The 22,766-nt window shown below is 41.7% G+C and overlaps 1 protein-coding gene across 1 annotated transcript in view; it reads right to left on the bottom strand.

Annotated features, from left to right (window-relative positions):
• Nucleotides 1-6,884: 6,884 nt before the first annotated feature.
• The window catches only part of VAT1L (vesicle amine transport 1 like), a 54,967-nt gene continuing 39,085 nt past the window's right edge, over nt 6,885-22,766 (bottom strand). The window contains exons 8-9 of the mRNA XM_050311412.1: nt 11,855-11,938; nt 6,885-9,763 (exon numbers count right to left, since the gene is read on the bottom strand). Coding sequence (XP_050167369.1) covers nt 9,665-9,763; nt 11,855-11,938 — 183 coding nt within the window. The 3' untranslated portion in view covers nt 6,885-9,664. The remainder of the gene's footprint in view (nt 9,764-11,854; nt 11,939-22,766) is intronic.

The following is a 22,766-nucleotide window of genomic DNA, read 5'->3' as shown; positions in this document are numbered from 1 at the left end:
ATGCTTCGACTGGACTTGATGATCTTAAAGGTCTTTTCCAACCGTAATGATTCTGTGCTTCAGCTGGGGCTGCCAGCCTGGCTCAAGGCAAAGAGCCAAACCATGGCTCTGCTGTTCAGGGCCATCACAGGATAGGCAAACACCTTGCTTTACTCTGTCTTAGAAGCAGCCCTACCCCTGTGCACAGGCATAATCAGCTCCTGTGCCAGGCCCTCAGCTTGGGAAACTTGGGATGTAGTCAAATAAACCACTGCTCTTTACAAAAAGGAAGTTTTCAGCTACCTAGTCAGGAAGGAAAAATAGTACCCAAATGTAATTGTTTGGGAGATGTCTGCTTGTCTCTGCTGGCAAATTCAAGCAGTGGAAGTGGCCCTGGCTTGCTCCAGGCTGGGGAAGGGGCAGGTGGGGGCAGGACAAATCCTGCACCAAGCCCGACCCCATTACACTGTGCATGTCCCTGCCCACATGATGGGATGGAAGTGCAAACCACACATCAGCTACTGGATGATGCTCACACAAGGATGCTGAGAGTGGAAGAGAAGAACTAACCTGTGTAATTCTCACTAATGGCCCAGTACTTCCAGTCAGAAATAACATTTGTCTCTGGGAGGGCTGACCACTGGGAAGCTCTTTCAACAGGACATGGAATCACAACACAGTAGGATTTTTAAGCAAGAGGTTTGTAAACAAGATTTGTAAGTAAAGAGGGAAAGAGATTTGTGTGATCCCTGTTGCTTACATCCATTCAAAGCCTGAAACCTGTCTGGGACTTCAGTGCCAGCACATGATGCTACGCATTGTCCATGTGTGTCTGTTGCATGACCTCACACATCAGGGATGAAGGGAGTTCAAAGGCTGCTTTCACACTTGCAGATTTTAGAACCTGAAATTTGATTCCTCAGTGGCAACTAGAATGGCAGAAATAAACAGGCTATTCAAATATTTTTGAATACTTTCAAGTAGAAAATATTCTAGCATTTTTTGAGTAACTTAGGCACTAAGTATAAACTTCTCAGAAATGTTCATTATTCATTCTATCGTGCACATTCTTATTGCAGTTTATACTCATTTCCAGCAGATGTCTTCAGTGCCCTAGAAATGATCAGGAGAGCTCTGATTTTATATTGCTTATCCATCAAATTAAAAGAGAAAATATCAGGCTCTCCTCTGCCTGCTTAATGCTCAGGGTAAATCCACTCTGTTGTATAGCCTCACACCAGTGCTACCCAGGAAAGGATCAGGCTTAGTCTGATTATACATTTTCCAGATGCTTCTTTACTCTCAGAAGAGCAGCTGCAGACAAATACTTATCAGGTGCATCATGTCAGTACAGCTGGGGTGTCAATGTTGTACAGACATTGTACAAAGGAAAGGGAGATTGTTTGTCCTGGCTCTGTCAATACTGTTTCCCAAAATAATGCTATGGCTCTGCATGCAATATATCGACTTCAAATAACAAGGTGACATGATCTCAGAAGTTACATCCCCAGCTGCTCCATCCCACTGAACAAACCTCAGCTCAGGTCCTCTGACTGCGTCTGGCTTGTGGGATTGTGGCACAGGGAGGGGATGCTGCACTGGGCTGGAAACATGTGGGAGAGAGGCAGTGATCCAGGAGTGTGATGTGAGGGTCACACATAGCCCAAGCAGTGCACAGAGACACAAACATCTTTGGCATCACCCAACTCTACCAGAGGAATCTCATTTTTCAGGAAGAAAAAATGACAAGGAGAAGTGGGCATTTGTGTCCCACTTTCCAGGACCAACAGGCACTTTCAGGTAGTTATAATGTGACATGAATTTGTTCAGTTCTGAAGGATGCTCTGTCCAGATCCATAATCCCTGCTTATGAAATCTCCCTAAAATGCAGATGGGTGCACCCTCTCAGGTACAACTGCAGCCACATGCACTGGTGGTTCCTCCCCTCTCTCATGCACTGGGATATCAAACTGGGATATTGCAGAGAGCTGCTTTTATGGCTTTAGCAAGCCCTGTGCCCTTCCTTGCTCAACAGACTTGCATATTACTGGGAGGCTCTCAGCCTACAGGAATGGGAAAGGGGAAATTCCTGTCAGTTCAGTTCTCACTAAAGGCAACAGAGCTTTGCCAGCAGAATGCCAATAGTCTTTCTTGCTTCTCTGATAAATAACAGCAAAACTGTCTGGGCCCATCGCCCCGTGGAGAAAAAAACTGGCGCCAGGTCACCAAAGCTGGACACGCAGATGTGAGCCACCAACACCTGTGCAGCACTAGATTTGAGCTAATCCAGCCTGCTGAGGTGGCCAGGCTACTTCCAGGTAAGCTGGCAGGTGCACAGTCCCTCCTTCTGCTACATGGACTTAACAACTTGGGACTCCACGGGCTGGAGGAACTCGGCACTGCACGCTGCTCCCTGGTGTAGATGCTCCCCGAATGGTCTCTGTGAAGGCAGCCCCTTGGCGAGGGATCTCAGGTGACCAGGACACAAACAGCTGTTCTAAAGAAAGGCTGGCAAATTCACCTCCCCACAGGCAGGATCTGTGAGACAACTGCTTGCTTTGCATATCCAAGCTTCCTGAACCCCCTGGCACTTGGTGCAGGAGCTTGGCTGCCCTTAGCACGCTGCTTCTGGCAGAGCTGAGGGCAGTGAGGCCCCTGGACTGTCAAGTGCAGCACACCTGCAAATGCAGAGGAGCAGCTGTATTCTCTGGGCAAGGATTTTCCATTTTATACTTCATTTGCTTGTTCTAGCAGCTCCATAAAACCAGGATAAACCAATCCTGCGTCCTCAAGGAAGATAATTGGGTTTGGCAATGCGTATTTTAACATGGAGGATTGAGTAAGGATATAAAAAAAAGAATCCTGTGGATTTTTCCCCCACCCAGTAAGTTATGACATGAACATAAATATTACTCACTGAATTTTTAATGCTGCAGCTATGATTAGATTCATTTAGAGGACCAATCAGCTTGATGCTGTCCCTATCAAAGCCAGTGGGAGCAGACCTGTGAGATTCCAGTTTGAGCTTACCATTTTAATGGGAATAAGGAAAGAAGCTTACAACAATTACCCTTTTATTTTCCTGTTTTGCTCATTGATTAGCCAACAGAACACTGTAATGACACAATGCATCACTGACGTGTTGAACAAAATGCAGATCAAAAATCTCATATGAATCATATTATGTATGCTTTATTGAGTTAACCTACAACCCCAGGGAATGTGCTGCAAGAAAAACAATATTGAAATGAGAGTTAACATTTAATATGGAAATGGTGAGAACTGGCCAGGAGCAAGTGTTGCACAGCACAGCCAGTGGCATCCAGCACCTTTAGGGGAGCAGATGCAGATCAATCATTCAAGTGAGACCTTAAGGACAATTCTTCCTGTAAATCTCCTGCTCTGTGCCTGTGCTGAGCCCGAGCACTGCTCCTCTCTAGTGCCACCCTGTACAAACACACCATGATGTGCAGGTCCAGCATCCCCTGGCAATCAGACTTCATGAGGACACTCATTTTTACAGCCCAGGATGCAACACTGTTTTCCAGCTGATCCTCAGGCGGAGCAGCCTCAGTTCTCCATGAGGTGAGGATGAGCCAGAAGGGCTGGGATCTGCAACCTCCTCTTGAATCCAGGCACCACTTGCTGGGTTTAGGGATCCGAGTCCCTCCTTTCCCTGTGAGTCCCTCTCAGAGGCAATTACTCAGATGCGCATGGAGAAAATGATCAAGAAAATAGTAGAAAATTCGTGCTATGGCCACATTCAGTGTTTGTTCAGGCTCTGAGTTATCTGATGGGAAAGCAAGGAAAATTTAGACTATTGTCTCTCAAATGCCTGTATTTCTATGGGGCTTTGCTGACCAAGTCTCAGCTGAGGGCATTCTGAACTCAGTTCTGTGCATCTCCATTGCTTTGGAGCAGATATGACTTGAGACGGTTTTCAGCCATGGAGGCAAAGCTTCCAGCTCAGCTGCTAAATTAATCAGGAATCCTTAGTAAATGGAGAATTAAATGCCAGAGAACTGTAAGTCCTTAAACCAAATGGCAGTATGATGGCATTGGAAATGGCATTGGATTAATTTAATTTTCCCTGGCTACATTAGAAACGGTTCAGGAACTCAAAGGTATGTTTTTATACAAGCAAAAATACTTGGCAAATCACAGAAGACTTGGTTTGTTGTTTTTTTTCTTTTTTTTTTTCACAGTGGGAAAATATTCCTAATATGAAAAACAGACACTAGAAGGAAAAAACAGCAGCAGAGAAACAGAAAAATAATCTGCCAAATCAAACTTAGAAAAATGCTTCACTAATCATCGTCTCTCCTCTGTGTTAGCAACAAAACAATGTTTTCTCCCATCTCTGGAAAACATCACTGATCTGAGAGGGCCTCCAGGCACAGAATGCCTGTATCACCAGAAGACATCCCACTCACCATTCAGCAAACTTCACATACCAACCTTTACAAATATTTGGTTATTACCTTATCACCTGGCCAGCCCGTGGGATGGCCATTTCAGGGAAAGCAGAGAAATCCTTATCCTAAATAATGCATCCAGCATGTCTGCCATCTCACTCTGTTCTTGCAGGGCAGAGAAGATGCTGTGTCATGTCCTGCTGCACGACATGGGGAGCCACAGCTCTCCATGTGGGAAATGCATTTACACAGATTACCTGGCAGACGGGCACAAAAGGATTTGTACTGGAACCTGCAGCTTCTCAGGAAGATGATGTTTGGCAGGGACACAGCCGATGCCTGGCAGAACGCAGCACATTTCCAGCTCTGGCAGCTGCAAAGGCAGAGCTGCTTCCAGCAGGGCTGCAGGAGCAGGAGGCTGGACGGCTCCAAACCTAACCTGGGATGGTCAGAGCCCCTGGGCTGGGTGGGCATAGCAGCTCACAGGAGCAGGGGACATGGGTGGCCCAAGTGCTTCACAGCTGTGGCTCTAAAGGCAAACCTACACCCAGCAAAACACTCAGCTTCTATTCCCCAACCCCTCAGCCCTCACAGTAAAACAATTTTTCCTTCAGTACTTTTCCCAGTTCTTTTGGGTTAATTGTAGCATCTCAGCTGCAGGTCCCCACCCCTACAGCCTGATCTCTGTCACAGATCACATCCCCCAAGCCACAACCATCTCTCTGTCCTCTTTCCATAGCTGGCAGCTGCTGATCCTAAACTAACTAGTGCCAGTGGCAGCTCTTAATTTAATCCCATTTAATCCCCGGCTGCCCAGTTTGTCCAGTGTTGTCTGTTAACAAGTGTTAAAGACCATGAGGGCTCAGAAGCTGAAAGGTTAAAGGGTCTTCCTTTGACTTGATAGACGATGTTTTAGTTGAGACAGATTCAAAGCTTCTACCAACCATGCAGACTGTTCCCTCCTAAATGAAAGTTGTTCTTACATGATGGCAGGTGTAGGAGTTTTTAAGAGACAGGCCAATCACTGTGAGGGTTGTCAGTGCTTGTTCCTTCCCTTTTTTTCCTCATCTTGCCCAAAATGCCTGCAGTTCCCATAAGTGAGAAGAAAGGTTTCTATATGTGAAGTGCTAATCTACCTGTGTTAAGTCCACTTGGAGTTTGTCTGTCACTCTCTGTGGGGGATGAAATGAACATGACCCATATTCTTCAGCAGGTAAATATTAATTTTCCTGAAGTGCAACCATAGAACAACAATGATTGAGTATGGTAGGGACTCTGGAGGCCCTGCAGAGAAAGTCTAGGACCTGTGTTGATTGCTTTGGCTCTTTCTGCAGTGGAACAAAACACATCAAGGGACCTCAGTGCTGCCAGAGGGAGAAACTTCCACACAGTTTTCCTGGAGCTGGGGGGGTTAGGGGCGTGTGCTGGCAATCACGGCCATACCAGAAGAATCGTTTTTGACAAAACCCAATCAGGATTAATCGCTCAGCTCACAGAACATGAGAGGGGAAGCACAAAGTGGTGAACGGGGAACCAGAGGCACTCAGGATACTAGGTAGATTTTCCCATTTTGTCCAGATGCCACAAAAAGACAACCTGCTGCATCCCTGCTCTGTGTTAGAGTGTGTGACAGGGGAGTACAGACAGCCCAGGGGAAAGCTGGTAAAGGCAGAGCTTTATTAGTAATCACAGAGAGTCTGCAAAAGGCTATGGCTGTTTGCTTTCAGCCTCATCTGACCCTGTCATTAGGGATGCACTGATCATTATTTGCTTATTAGGGCTTGAAAACAGAGGGCAGAAATTTACTCTGCTCCTCTTCACACTCAGAAGTGTTCCTATAATCTTTTAGATTATACAGCAGATTCAGTAACTACTGATGTGAGATTTTCCAGGGACTTACAAGCTTTGGGATGTGTCCTGCACAACTGGAATGAACCAAACCCAACACTTCCTCTTTGTTTAGATACTAAAGTGAGGTTTTTCAGATCATTTCTTCTCTTCATGTAGGGAGACTTTAAAACCATGTACTCAAGTAGAGGTTGAAGATGATGTGTAAGGTTTGGTAACCATCACCAGTTCCTTCAAAGACGTGGTGAAAGACTCCTCGCAGCCCTGAGTTAAGATCAAGGCCCAGGAGAGTGGGATTCAAGATTCAACAGCTTTATTAGCTGATTTGGTGGTGGCTGCTTTGGATTCTAATTTAAAATTATACCCTCAGAGTACCATTTAATGAATGGGGCTTATACAATGTTTTGAATTTCTTAGACTCTGACATTCAACATTTTGTATCCAAATTGTTAATATTCTGTAAAGTAGCACACAGCCACTTTAATAATCTCAATTAAATCCTTAACAGAGAAAAAAAGAAATTCTTCCTATATCCCACAGTGACCAAAATGGACAAAAAGACCTCAGATTTTCCTTTCAACCAATTCCAAGTTAGTTCCCTAATGTGACCATAATATTAGAATAAAATATGGAGGCCAAGGATAATGCTATGCTCAACATTTTATTTATATTTTTGTGTAAACATAATTTGCTTTGTAGGCACAATATAACAAAAGCTCTAAAGCAACAAATACAATTAAACAGTGTTTCAGTTCACTTCAATCAGGCTTAAGTTAAAGAGAAGCTTTCACAGTTCCTTTAAGGCAAATTGAGAAATAATTTGTTTCACTTGAAGAAACTACCCAATTGTCTCAGAGTTGTTTAAACAACACTGTCAGTAGTAAGCACAAACCTTCATTTCTGCTACAATGAGACTTGGTCAGTAACAAGTCCTGACTTCCCCAGTTTGTACAGCACGGTCTCCACCCCTCCAGGTGCAATACTACTGTCTGTGGTCTTCTAAAAGGTACTTAGGGCTTGTGGGCCAAATTCTGCTAGCACACATCCTGCTTCCCGAATGGATACCTGAAAAACTTCCATTCATTTCAGTAGGAACCCCCCTGCATGTCACATTAATACCAGTAAAACACAGAGCAGAGTTTAGCTTGCTGATGGTCATCCTCAGCTGTGTTGCGCTCAGGTAGTTCCAGAAGTATTCCTTGGTACTCACTGCAATTACCTGATATTCTGCTGATCAGAAAATGGCCCTAAAATTGGTATGAATCAGCATGAAGAGTAATTCTGCCTTGCTAACAAAACCAGAAAGAACTAGCCAAAATTATTTGATTGTTGTCCCTGTGGTGTCTGTGGCCATGACCAAGACCACCCATCTTTATTTGTCTTGCAGGGTAATTTAAGTGTAGAGCCCACCAGACTGTGGTTTAGAACAGAAGAACGGGTTTGCTATTCTGCTTGCCCTACTAATTTAAGGCCTTGAGAATGCCACTTACTGCCAGCTCGAAGGTCACCAGCAATATTGCTCACTTTGGCGTCAAATCAAAGTTCCTAGTTATGTTAAGGTCTGTTGCAGGACAACATCATTACACTAACTGCAAAACAAAATTGGGCATGTTTCCTACTGCTGTCAGCTTATGAGTCATGAAAACTTAATGGCCTTTCTTAAAAGTCCAATTGGCAAGCCCAGTAAATGGAAAACTGTCACTGAATATATATATTTTCTTCTGTGGATCAAGTCCCTGTTTGGGCCTGATATGGCACTGGAAGTGTAGGCAAGTCTAGCTTTAAAAGAAACTCAACTACAATGAAGTTGTGCATCCACATCTAGAGAAAATGGAAGTTCTGCTTTGATTAATATTTCAAAAGCTTTTTTTGGCATTTTTCTCCAACGTTATTTCTTCTTGTTACCTTTGAATTTGTTTAACTCAAGGGAAACTCCTTCAGGATGAACCATCTGCACAATTATCTGGCATTAGAACAGCGACTTCATGAGTACAGTGTAAAGAGATGGACATTAATACTCAGGCAGCAAGATCAAACAAACAGAAAAAAACAAGAGATTCTTCTAAAACCACACATAAAAGTCATCCAGACCCAGAAGTCTTTTCACATTGACAGAAGTCTGAGAAGTCCTCCCTCTCCACTTTTCTGTAATAATTTTTTACTTCTATCACTAGAGGCTACTTGTAGATTTAGGTAAACAACTAGTTGTGTCTGAGTAAATACTTTCTTTTGCAGAAAAAAGAAGATCAATTCAAAGCTGTATGGCATTATGCAAGGTCTCTGACAGTCCTTCAGCATTTCTACTGTAGGTGATTACTGTAGTAATTTTAAAATAATTGTTTCAACAAGATATTTGAGGACCTGAGTAGTTGCCATTTGGATAGGTGAAAGATATGGAAAAAATATTAAATTTTGTCACGTTTAGATACAGTTTCCACTAGTGGGAGGTAGATAAGACTAGCTGGTCTTGATCCTGCAAGAAATTACAAACATAACTGCACACATGGAGCAGAGCTTTTGACAGAACAACTCACCTAGATAAAATGATCCCTGTGCATGATTTGTGGTGGTATTAAGGCCTAAACCTCATTTTTTGCAGGGTTGACTTCTGCAGGAGTTCAGCTCCAGCTTGATAGTTGAACACACATTAGCAATTTCAGAGCAGTGAACTCTGCCACCAAATTTCTTTCCACGTACTGATGAGTGATCTTACCAATGCAATTTAAAAATGAAATTTAAAATTGGTTTGGGTTTTGGACACGGATGAGTCACTGTGTCCTTAAGCCAAAGATGTTGATCAAAGTCTCTCAATTAATGATTTCTTGCATAATTTCAGATTCCATGATTCTAAATGAGGTATTTTTGAAAATGAAGATAGGATTGCTTATGTAATGATAAAGATGTGACCGAGGAAAATGAAAACTCATCGTTGTTGCAACTTTTATTTGTGGTTCTTTAAAGGAAAAATATTTTAACACTGAAAATCCACAAACATAAAATTTTCCCTCCAGTTACTAGAATCTTACAGACAGCAAGTGGGGAATTTTTTTTGTTACTATTTCCAACTTGTAAAAGAAAGCCCAAACCTCCCAAATAACTTTATGGAAAATGTTGGAATTTGCATGAGAAAGATGCCCATCTAAAATTACACAGTAAGTTAATAAGGCTTTCAAACAGGAACAGAAAAATCCATGGGACTCCTACAGGGAAATTGGGTATCACACAGAAATGTCATAATACTGCACTGGATGAGAATGGCACTTGAGTTCAAAACAACAATGATCAACAGCTCATAGCTCAGCTGACTGCAAACAAATACAACACACACTGTACTACAGCATTTGTTCACTGATGCACAGAAGAGATTTCCCAGTCTTGTTCCCTTCTACTTCACCACTCTCCTGCCTCCCCCGCCTCCGGTGTTACTGGATGAAGGGCATGCGCTCCTTGTTCTCGTTGTCCCCTTCATGGTCCTCCTCCTCCTCTCCAGCCTCGCTTGTCTCTGTGCTGTCGTTGGCCATCTGCACCACGAGAGACAAAGGACATCAGAGCACCTTATGATCATTTTATTCCTTCTCATTTCAGTTTGATTCCTTTGATAAGTGACTTCAAGAACTCAAAAAAAACAGACTTGCCCCATGAAAAGGGACATTCTGCCTATGCAAAGCCTTTGCTGGCACTACACACCTTCCAGTTAAACCTGTAAGCTGTTCCCTCACGGCTTACAGCTAAACTACCTAACAGAAAACTGCTTTGCAGGACAGTTGTACACACAGACTCTGCTCTGTGCACTTGTAGAAACTGCTATTAAGGCTCTCAGATAGCAAACAGCTGTGTAGGAAAGTTTACAGAATGTGAGACCTCTGGTTTGCAACTCCTATATCTGCTCTTCCAGAAACAGGCAACACCACTTAAAATCAGGGAGTGGATGGCCCCATCTGAGGCACAGTGCCATGAAAATTCAGAAAGCATTTTTTTCTTTTATATATTAAAAAAAACCAATGAAACTCTATAGAGCAGTGGATATGTAGATGACAGAGTGCAGGTCTCAGGTCATACAGGAGTGGGAAGAAACTGCATTTCCATATTTTACTGAAGGTAGTAGGCAAATGCAGAAATCTGTAGTTCAGGACAGCAGAAGAACTGCTGTCATCAGTTCATCTGATGACAGATGACTGTCTGTGATCTTAAGTCCTTAACTGTAGTTAAGGACTGCACTGTGTGTTTTTTCACTTGGAAATATTTATTACAAGCTGTGTAAAGGTGCAAGATACTCCAGTACTTCACCCTGACAGTGTGACTCTGGAGGCACAAGAGTCTGGATGGGGGGTAATGTTTAATAACATAGATTAGTATGACTGGATTCCCTCATACACCCACGCTACCTCTTTTAGGACACAGAATATTCCTGTATTAGCTTATAACTACTAAAAAACCAAATAAGCAAGGGACACATTTACTTTTTAAAGAGAAATGCAGTGATATTGTTCCTTCCCTGTTTGATTACTAGCCTATGCTGGAAATAAACATCTCAAACATAACCTGATTCTAATGCTCTGAAGTTACCCATATTTTTGACTTAACACCCTTTCATGAAAGTGTTTCAAATTTATTATCACCATCTAACCAGTGGCTGTTGTGAATATCAAGAGAACAGATGGAGTAAGTGTAATAATGTTGTGCTATGCATTCTTGTTTATGGTTTCAGGATGCAATTCAGCTAGAAAATAATGCCCATTTTCCACATGTGATGTCCCCAAAGCCTTCCTTTTCCTTGCAGCGATTTTGTGTGAGATTTGGGGGCAATTAGAGGCTGAGCTTGAGTAAGAGCTTAACTGTAATTCCATGTTATTTTCTGTTCTTTTGAAATGGGAGATATCTCAGGCCTGAAAGCAAGTTCATACATCAGTATTGATTTAAAGTCAGTTTTTCATTACCTCCTTTACTGCTCTTTCCTACATCCTCAGTGAATGCTCAGGTGTGAGCCTGGGTATCATTTACTGCTTCTCTCTGTAAGGTTTCAGTACCATGCCAAGTGCTCCAAATCCAGGGGAGCAGGGCTCCATCCCTACTGCCTGCCTTCAGGACATCTCTAGAAGTATTTAGTATTATACTTCATATACTATAAAAAAACAGTAAACTAAATTCCTACCAGAAGTATACTCTGACTTTAATATAAGGATCAGAAAGCACTTTAATGTTTGCACAATAAAGTAATAAACTAGGGTTTTTTTTCTGTTCAATCAACTTATTAATACAGGATTGTATATTTTTTTAGTGTGTGAAACATCTATTTTGGTTTTGTGAAATATCCATTTTGTTTTCCATCACAAGAAAGACATGTGGCAGTTTTACCCTGATTCAAGACTTGCAGGCACATTTTTGGAGAAACAGGCAGTCATTCAGTATAGAAAAGTAACTGCTGGGTCTTCAGGAATTACATCTCACTTTGGGTTAAATACAGAAATTATGATTACTGGTGGTATTTAGGTGCTATGGATTTAGAAGAAATGAGTATAAAAAGAAACTGTATGGGACATGTCTCCAAAAGTCACTGCCAGGCTTTAACATGTGTGTGGTTGTACAGCATGTCTGTAGTGCTCTGCACTCACCAGGGGAGTGGGTGCTTTCTCCACATCCAGAATGAGTTTTCCTATATTTCCTCGATCATGGATTCTCTGCATGGCCTCCTTCACCTGAAAGAGAGATCACCTATTGATAATTGCCACTCACACACAAGCAGAAGGCTGAATTCCTCCCTTCCAAAACCAGCAATACACTTAAGGCATACTCTGTGCAAGGTCACTCAAAAAGCTGCTTGAGAAAAGACTAATAATCATTTTTTAGTGAACTTGTAAGGCCTGGTTTTTGCATTGTGTTTGCCAATATGGGTGTGAGTCCTGATGACAGTTTCTGAATAACTTAACACATCCATGATGTTAATGCAGTACCAAAGTGATGGAGAGATGAGGTGCAGAGAGAACTGCAGGGAGGGGATCCTTACTGGGGATTCATTACATTCTATCTTTGCAGAATATTTATCAAGAGGCCCCCTTTCACTGAATGCATGAAATGTTTTTCTAATTGACCTACGATATTTTTCAATTAATTTCCTTTGGGTTCCCACAGATGGAATGCTGTGTCCAGGCAATGGCTGGGATTAACACAATACTGTGGAGTCTTGCTGCATAAGCAAACATTTATTTACTTCCTTTTCCCATTTTTTATAAGTTTTTTTAAAAATGTTAAATAAGTGGTGTCCTACTGATACCACTAAGACCATCTGTTTAACAGCTGGCTGCAATTAGTGCATGTGAGAAAGGAACAAAAGCCTCTTCTTACGAGTGCACTGGAGAGATACTTATTTTGATGTATGAAGTTTCAGAACTCAGGAGAGCTCAGTGTTGATGGACTGAAATTGTGTGTGTGTTCAGTGTGCAGCACACAAATCACTGCTAAATCACTGGCACAGGTTGCTCAGAGAGGATGTGAACTCCCATCCCTGGAAGTGTTCAGGGCCAGGTTGGACAGGGCTTGGAGCAAGCTGGTCTAGTGGAAGGTCTGCCCATGGCAGGGGGTGGAGTGAGATGAGCTGTAAGGTCTCTTCCATTCTATGACTCTATAAAGCACTGAAAATCAGAAAATGTCAAGAGTTTCCTCACTTTCATGGTGGGAAACTTCAGGAACTGAAAATATACACATAAAGGCTGTTCCATACCCTCATCACACTACTTTTTGCCAGCATTAACAGGGTTTGTTGAGACAAAAATGAGTCTTATGTTAATAGGATTTACCATCTGTGACATAGTTCTTTGAACATTGTAAGAATAGCAATATGTAAGTTTGAAAGAAAATGATGAGTTGGGAACTGGTGGGTCCCACAGTACATTTAGAAGCCTGAGTTGGTGTCCAGGTCCCTAACATATTACCTGAATGTCTAATACAGCAGGATGTATGAGATTTTTAAAGATACTAAGAAAATACAGGTTTCAACTTCCAATTAAATGTAATAGATGCTGGGCACAAAATGTCTTTCCCATCTGTCTTCCTTACTTGGAAAGCTGACTGCAGTGAACTCAGTATTACCACTTGAATTTTGCAGAGATGTTCCCTCAACTGTTAAACACCAGACTTAAGAAAAATTCTACTAGAACAAAAGAAAAATTGTACTGCAAACACAATGGCTAACTTGGGGGGTTGTTGTAAATTAACCTGAGAAAACACAGTCTTATCAAACCCACAGGATAGAAGGCTGACCTCTTAATATAGTCCATAAAATCACAGTACCTTTTATGAAGATACCTTAGAGCATAAACACCACCTAACTATCCTGTCAGACTAGTTCTGCACCATGGACAATATTCCTTTAAGAATATCCAACAGAGACTCTGAAGAAGCAGCAGCTCTATATTTTTTTATGACTGTTGTTAACCAAATCAAGCTTTTAGGAGGTTACAGCACAGCATAAATAACAGAATTGGAGAAATCAGCAAACACACTTGCCCGTCCATTGGAATTTATAACCAGAACATTATGTGGAAAGCAGGGTATGCAACATTTATTTTAATTTGTTCCATATCATATTCAGCAAGGCAAATTTGAGAAAATGTGCTTTTCCTGCAATTTTCACATATCAAATTTAAGCCCCTGGAGAAAGGTTCAGGAGTTGTTCCCAGGACACTTTTAAGTATCTCGCAAATGCAAACAGCAGGCAGAAGCAAAGGGAACAATAAAACTTGTAGCAATAATAGTGGCTATAGAATCCAGATGGAACTATTAAAATATATAAAAACATCGAAAAAAATTGAAGAGCTGATACAACATCTGTGAATTTTAGTGTTATTTGCAACTTACCTACCCAATAAGTTAAATTCTGTACTAGTGCAGTGCCATTCAGCACTCCATGTCTGGGTTAAGAGACCATGAGCTATTTTATAAATGAGTAGTTTTTATGTTTATGGCTGCTAACAGCTCACTTATTCAACCAAGACTGCAACTGCTTGTTTCCCAAGGTGCCTGAATATTAAAATTATTCTCTCTACCCCTCTAGAAGACAGAGAGGCCTAAAAACCTTCTTTGTTACACAAGTATGGCTAAGGCTTAAGTTGTTCTGTGCAGACTATAGAAGAGAATTTACTTTTCCCTGTGCCTTTTGTGGAGTGTGGAGCTTCTTAAGTTTGTGCCCCAGTGTTTGCATGTTCCCAATGAAGACAGTGCATCCCTTTGCACTTGGTTAAACCAGACCCAGGCTTAACTGATAGAACAGGGAGCCACGTGGGAATCCTGGAAATTACTGGAGGTTCCCTGAAGTGGTTGAAGTTTGATTCAAAATAAATATCCCTTCTAGCAGCAAGGATCACAAGGGTTTCCCTCTTCTTACAGCGCTGTGTCCCCAAATCCCTTTGCACCGATTATTCCATGTTTGTTGCTATTTGCATCTGTCAGTTCAGAGTCAAGTAAATGGATTTTACTTTTGTTTATATGGATGAGTTACTTGAAATTCTTCTTGGGCAGTATCATGGACTGGAAACAGTGGAAAGGAGTGTTTATTGATCCAAAGAGTTTCCATTGGAATAAAGGACAGAAACTCTGTTGGCCTATGTTTGCTTTCATTATGGCCCAGCCCTTAGAGGGTCTGTGTCTGAACTAATGCCAAACTACAGATTTTAGCCTTGAGAGCCCCCAGTATATATTACAGAGCTCTGCAGTAGAATCAGAACTATTCTTATATGAGTGGACCACTGGTTCTTGTAGCAATGATGCACTGGGTTGATAAAGTATCTCTAAAAAATCCCGTATTTCCATTTTTCCTTTGCTAATGATTTGTGAAGTTTTTATTTCACTAAAAGCAAAAGTGAATACCCTGTAACAACACCCATAAATTATTCTCCTCTGCTGAACACAGCACCAGTGTATGCACTGGGAATATGGTGTCATTTTATCGTAGCCATTCTGTCTTGAGTGATCTGATAGCAATTTTAGTTTAAAATAAAGCACAAGCTTACATTAAAAAAAGAGAGAACAATAATTATTTTGGTTTCTTACTACTATTTCTACAGTGGTAAAGTTCTAATAGAAGCAGAGTACTAAAAGTGAAGCACTAATACTACACGTTATATGACAGCTTTTAGGAATTACATTATATCCACAAATTACTTAGAGAAGTTTAAGGAAGTGCTCTGTTAGCACTCCTGACTAATTTGCAATACTCTTCTCTTTAGCCACTCACACACACACACAAAAAAATCTTCATATTGAAATTAAAAACTGCAGGTACTACACATTTTTTACTCCAACAGTATCTTCAGTTCTAAAATAATGAAAACCAAGGTGTATTCCAAACAGAACAACTAACATAACATTCCATCAGAGGCTGACATGGTATTTGGATATTTGCAGCTAGCTTCTGATTACACTGGTTTTGATCTCAGGGTGTAAAACCAGTCCATTTTAAATTGACTGAAAGATTTTTCTCCCCCGAAATGCACCTTGTACACCTGCCTTTGCTTCCTTTTCCCCCTGTGTTCTCCTTGGATCTTTCTTGTTTGTTTTTAGCACCATGTTTTCCCCAGGTGGAATCAGGAACTGGGACAGATTTCTTGTCTGGCTTTTCAAGTCATTCCTTTCAGGGCTCCACCTCTGCTGTCCTGGTTCCTTTTCCTTTGGCAAGTTCCTGAATAGAGATGGTTTCCTGGGTGTAAGTCTGACCTTCTATAAATAACATAGGCCTGAAACAAACAATTATGCTCCAACTTCATATTGCTATAGTCAAGCCTCCACTTATTTACCCATTTTATTTCAAACTAATTTGTTAGTTGTTTGCATTTGAAAGTAAGAGCCAACAATAATCTCTACTGAGATGTTCATAAATGCTTGCTGACATTCAGTTGGCTCTGGAACTTCATTTTGCTGTTAGAATATAGCAAGAGCAGTCTACTGCCTTATAAATACAGGAAAATATAAATGGAAAATGTCTTACTAATTATCTGTTGCACCATTTCACAGTGTGAAAGAGAAATGCAGCCTGCCCAAGAAATGGATGCTATTTTCAAGCCTTTGGATATTATTTTAAACATAATGATCCATTTCTGTATTTGGCTCTTACAAGGAACCAATCTCAGGAGTAAAATACAAGAGACTGGGGAGCTGGAACACAAAATCACTCACTTTGCCAGTAAAAGACACTGGGGGCTTTAGGCCCACGTCAGTAATATGGATGTTTAATAGAAAGAAACAATGCAGGCAACATGCCATGGAAAAGCTTCCTAGTGGAAATGTCAAAACAATGCTTTTATCATCCTACATGAAGCTGTTTAGCTCAGTAATATGATTAACTGCATCAATTTTTCAAAATAAAGTTAAACATTTACTTCAGGAAGAAAAGGAATTGAAAGACACGTGCAGTAGAAGAGTGGAAATTCTTTAATTGCATGAGGTTAAATGCAGTCTGTTGCACAAACTGCCATCTACAGATTGCAGTTTCATTTTTGAAGACAAGTTCTTTACCCCTCACTCTCAGCAGGTTTATTGGATGGTGGCAGAGGACTGTTTCTTTCTTTTCTTGGGCCCCTCTGATGACAGTGGGTTTCCCTGGGGTATATAAAAGGATTTCTGCTTACAATAAAGGAATCCTTCATTCCCCTTTTTGATAAATCAGGCCATAGTACAAAAGGCTAAAGAATCTTATGCCAAGGTTACAAATTTAATCCAAGCCAGAAGTGAAATTAGTTCAATTATCTCAGTGTAATGTGTCAAACTGCCCACTTGTTCTACATGGTGTCATCATGTGCTGTCAGAAAGGTGATCAGTACCCAAAGGAAGGGAACACCCCTCACCTCCAGATGGGCACAGTGAAGCAGAGCATCATCTTAGGTTGTGATCTACAATGTACTTTTCCCTCTCATTAGTTCCACACCTTTAGGTTCAAGATTACTGCTTATTTTTACACCTCATCTCAAAGAATCACCTTTTGTCCTCTGTTTATACACTGAGAATGTCCAAGCCTTCCAGCATGCCAAGACTGTTCCCCTCTAGCCATGAAATAATCCCCTCCTCCACTGCAACCTGTGCTGCACACATCACCCCAAAGCTTCATTGTCCAGCTGCATCCCTCCCTTCTTTAATCCTTCAATTTATTCTTCAAGGTAAAAGCAAAGACATAAGTAGCAATATTTACTCTCTGCATATGGCCATCAACCCGAGTCTCTTCTGCCCTCATCACCTCCTATGAGCACTTCTGTCCAGTATTATTTTAAGGACCCACATGATTTTTTGTGGTGTTTTTTGGTTGGTTGGTTGGTTGGTTGGTTTTGTTTGTTTTGGGTTTTTGTTTGATTGTTGTTGTTGTGTTTTTTTCCACAGAATAAAATGTCTACAAAGACATCTCCAAAGCTTCAGTGATTCTTTACAGCAATTCCCCAAATGCCAATGTCACTGCACACCTCAAACCCTGCACTTACTGGCTCATACCAGGTGATGCTCTCAGACAGTTTCTGAAGCCTGGACTGTGTCTCCTCACGGGGTGCATGTCATGTCTACAGAACCCCCACCTGATCCTAGCCCAGCCTGCTCATCACAGCTGGAGCACCCAGAAATAGTAACAGCACCTTTTAACCATCTGTTGTTGCTCAGCCCGTTTCATAAATAAGTAAAAGAAGTGGAACAAAGCATTTTGCAACAGGAAAATCATTTTATCTTGAAAGCTATCTGGCTTCTGTTCTCCAAATAACATGGAGAGAAAGGAGGGAGCACACTTTAGACTGCTTAACCACCAGAAACAGAATCATGTCTCTTCCCAAAAGGTTGGTTTGTTTGTGCTCTGTGTGTTGTCAATAAAGTTCAGGAGATGAAGTAGCATAATGCAGAGGTCAGACACAAAAAATACAGAAACTAGGATAGGGTCTGCTAATAGGGTTAGATAATAGTCTAAATATATGGGCATGTGCTATAAATTAAAATTCAAAGCCTGGGTTCAGAAATAGGTTAGAAAAGACAAAGCACTATGAAATTATCTCATGAGACCTTTCTAACACTCAGCCTGGTATTTGTTTTGGTATCATGCAAAACAGATTCAAAATCTACTTCATAGTCCCACTGTTCAATAGATGCTGGAAACGAAAGCACAGCATGACAGTTACTTTTTGAGGAGAATCTGGAATATTCTGTGTACACAAACACATTTTGGTGCCTGTTCCACTCACGTAACCTCCCTGACATCACTGGGTTGTGCGTGAGCAGGTACTGGAAGGGGAAAAAAGCCTCAGCCGATAAGAGAATACCAGTAGTGTTCAAAAGCCTTCAGTCACTCAAAACTATGTTCTGTAAAATGTGGTTTTCACACAGGTCAGCATTTTCTGATCACTCCTCCCATCAGCTCCCACCTAGGCTGAGCATGAACTTTCCATCAGGAGAACTCAGTATTTTCCTTACGGAAGCCAAGAGAGCTTCTTCCCGTTACCCTTGCCCTGGTCCTGTAACTGCAGCTAAAACAATCAGGAAAACTTCAGCTTCTGCCTGACTTCCGTGCAGGCTCTGTCTGACAGAGCAAAGCTGTCTGCAGGAGCACCCCTCACCAACAATTAATCCCTCTCTGAGCAGCCTGCAACTGCATCATGCCTGCAAAATCACATGGACAGGATTTCCATGGTGACAGTGTCATGCCGTGTGCAAACATCAGCTGGTGAGTCAAGGTTACTTTGGCAACCCAAGTGTCACAGGTAATGATCCAAATCCCCTTCAGATTTATGGAAGAATAATCTGAATTAAAAACATGCCCATTTTTCATTCTAGGAATGGTTCTGTTCTGTTGCTGTTCATGGCAGACACTATTTCAACGAGCCCAGATGTACCTCCATTAGAATTACAAACACTAATATCAGGAATAATTATTTAAGCATCATTTCTATGCAGTAATGGAGAAAAAAGATGCATACTGCAGTCGATTCTAGCTGAGATACCACATAAACAAAGCTTCAATACTATAACTTTCATTAGTGCTATACAGCAAAATAATTTTTGCTATCAGGCTCACTGCAGTGGTCCATTAGAAAGCTGTGCTGTCTTTAATATGGATTGTGAGCTGCATTCTAATTGCAGATGCTCTTGTCAGACCAGGAGAAGGGTTTTTCTTTCATTTCCTTGGGATATATGGCTTTTAAACCTAACACTGCACTCCATACAAAATAAAATCACATAGTCTGCCCTCTGGATTGTGCCTGTTTAGATTGGGTCTGTGGAAGGCAAGAAACTCAAGGAACTAAGGATAACAGCTGCTCAGGTTGCTGGCAGCTCTGGGGAAGTGACCTGGTACACTATTCCCTGCAGACTCTGCCAGGGTGCTCGGGAGCACAGAGGTAAATCTCCCTTTTCGTGTGCCACAGTCCTGTTAAGGTGGCTTGGGCTAAGAGAAGGGACAGGCCACGGGCTCCCTGGACAGCCAGGACACATATATGGCCAGCAGCCACTGGCCCCTTTGCACTAATGACTGTGTCCTTCTACTCCCAAAAGTGACATCTGTCAAAATGTAGCCCCCTTGTTTTGTAGCATATTTCCTCCTTAGCAATCTTGAAATGTCTCTCTCATGTTTATGCAATAAGAAGTCATGGGTTCATTGGGAAACATACTGACTTTTTTTTAAGCTTTTTTTATTTTTTTTTAAGTGCATGTGCAATATTTCCCTCTCTCAGGTTGTCTTCAGTACAAGCTTTTGTAGAAAAATTGTTTGCCTGTGTGATTACTGACAATTATCCTACCAGACACAGCTATTTGGACAAAATCATCATTTGCTGGTAGGGATTATTTCCCTTGGGAGCAACTGAAAAACCTGTATCCAGCACAATACGCTTCCATGGGAATGATCCTTTGCACTGTGTAGCAGAATAGCTGGCAGAAAAGTGCTTCTAATATTTAATGGACTTATCTGCTGCGACAAAATCCTCCAATTACCTGTTTGTGTGGGAGCTGGGGACATGGGAGGCAGGCAAATCCACATCTGCAACCAGCCTCGACTCTCCTCTCCTACCTACACCATTAATTCTGAAGAGGCCTCCCAAACTCTGCTCTCCTGGAGACTGAGGGTATACAGCAGCTTGCATGACAGATGGAAAAGCAGCATAATATTTACAGGATTTTGAACAGGCTCTATTCCTGCCTGTGGTGAATGCAGCCAGCTCTTAAGATGCAGAAATCAAGCACTGAGCATACACAAGATGACACATCAAACTCAGGGTACCTGGGGCCAAATTTTCATAAGCGCCTACTAGGAAAAAAAACACATGGGGAAAACATGGATACAATCCAAATGTAAAAAGTTTGTATCACTAGCAATGTTTTTGAGCTGGTTAGAGTATTTTTCCTAAGAGGGGTAGGAAAATAACTTGGATCATGAAGTCTGCCTCCTTGCTGTGAAGCAAACACATCATGTCATGTCATATCACGTCATCCTGCCAGTGCCCATCTGAAAGCCAGAATGACTTTATCCAACTCAACTGTTTGTGCCCCGTCACGCTGAACTTTTGCCCCAGTGGTTTTTCCTGCCCGTGTTGAAACAGAAAGTACTTTTTAAATCCCTCTCACCCTCTGTCGCTATTCACGGCTGCAAACAGCAGCTCTGGCCTCTATTCCCTTCTGCTGCCTGTCAGTGTGGACAGACCTTTTCTCTGGAATACCTTTTAGCCTCTCTGTATGTTGCTATGGCAGCAAGACTAAAACCAGACCCAAGATGAGAAAAATGTCAAAGGAATAAAAACTGACGCTACAGGCAAACTCTGAGTCCTCCCTTGGCTGCTGGAGATACCTATTAAGTGATACATCTTCTAGATGGGGAGCTACAGCTGCAGAACTGTGCTGTTTTCACTCTTTCCTTATTCCTATAAGCTCCTGCTGACGTCAATGGGTATTTGTTTTGTCTCAGTAAAACTCTAGGAAAAAGAGATTTAAAGGCTTGTAATTACAGAATAACTGAGCCAAATCTCACCAGCCTTTACTTAGAGAGTCAACAGGGATAAAGCAGGAAAACAGGCAGAATCAACATCAAATTAAATATTTAGAAGAACTAAACAGCAGTGCCTAGACTATCAGTTTGGTGGGAGCTTTTCTACACAATAAGGGAGAAAAGAACTTGAAATTTGATCCATCAACACAGAGAATTCCATCAAGTTAAGATAGCTCAGGGGTATTCAACACTTTTTAAAGACTGTTTTGGTTGCAGAGAAGTGCCATAGAATGGACATCTCTGTAAGATTATCTGCATCATCTCAGAACCTATATGGAGTGACAAAACACTAGTTTTGATTTGAATTGGCACAGCTTTTCGCTGTATCACTTATTATTAAGATAAACTTGAGGAAAAAAATTACTTTTTTACCCCTCCATTAATATGGAAAATAATTATCTTACTAATTTCAAAGTCAGGGGTTGCTTCTGAGGGGTAGAGATTGGTGACGAAATCCCTGGAACACAACTGAGCAGAAAAGACACATCTTGTGAATCAGGATGAAGCTTTAAGCATCCTGTGCTGGAATTTCTTTTAGAGCAGCAAAAAAGCCAGAACTCCTAATCTGTGCCTGTGAGCCACTGACTCCCTGCTGCTGGCTGAGCCTTTGGGATTGATGGCAGAAATTACAATAGCACGTTCCCAATTTCCACTAGGAAGATGGCTTTAAGCACATCAAAGCCATGAGTAGAGGAACTCATAACCAGTCACCTTCATGCTGCCTTTCTCCATTCTCAGCATTAATGCATCTCACAGTAAGTTGAAGCAAACTGTGCACACAGACAACCCTGAAGCTTGGGGTATTCAGGAGTGTTAGTGGTTCAGATTCCACTCTGGTGAGGCTGGTTTGGTCTGCAGCAGCAGCTCTTACACTGGGGAAAATTCCTTTACCTGTGAAAGACTTCTGGGAATCGCAGGCAAAAGAAACAGGTCCTCTCTATTTGGTTAGGATGCAGCAGTCTCCTGCCTAAATTGAATTCATATATAATGTTCAGTTTGCTGTATTCCTGTATTCCATCATAATCTGTTTTAACAAATTACAGTGGGAAATAAACTTTATTACATTCATCACTGTGCAATTAAAAAAAAAAAGACATCTTACATTGCTACTATCAAGCTCCATGACATGGGTTTTTAAACTCTTCCCTCAGCAGTGCTGCCCTGTGATGTCTTTGAAAAACGTTTTGAGAAAAATTGCACCGACCCACAAGAACACCTCATTTGTTCTCTTTCATGTCATCCTTACAAGTGTCATTAAACTCTTCCTCTCCTCCACCCCCTGAACTTGCAGGCTCAATTCTAAGCACTTCGTTTTGTGCAGTGCTGTACTGTTGGCTTTCAAATCATAAGGCCTAGACTGTCAAAGGGGAATGTTGCTGCCCTGCAGCAGCAATCCTGTCCTGTTACTTCCCTGTGGGAATCTGGCAAACAGAGATCCCTCTTCACACCCAAGGGAAAGATCAGTTGGCCTCTGGAACACCATCGCTCCACAGCCATATGAGAACTCCAAGTCTGAAGTACTCCCAGAACCA

The sequence above is a fragment of the Myiozetetes cayanensis genome, unplaced genomic scaffold, assembly GCF_022539395.1.
Source record: "Myiozetetes cayanensis isolate MyiCay16 unplaced genomic scaffold, myiCay2020 scf16, whole genome shotgun sequence".
NCBI lineage: Eukaryota > Metazoa > Chordata > Aves > Passeriformes > Tyrannidae > Myiozetetes > Myiozetetes cayanensis.
This window is presented reverse-complemented; position numbering and strand designations above follow the sequence as displayed.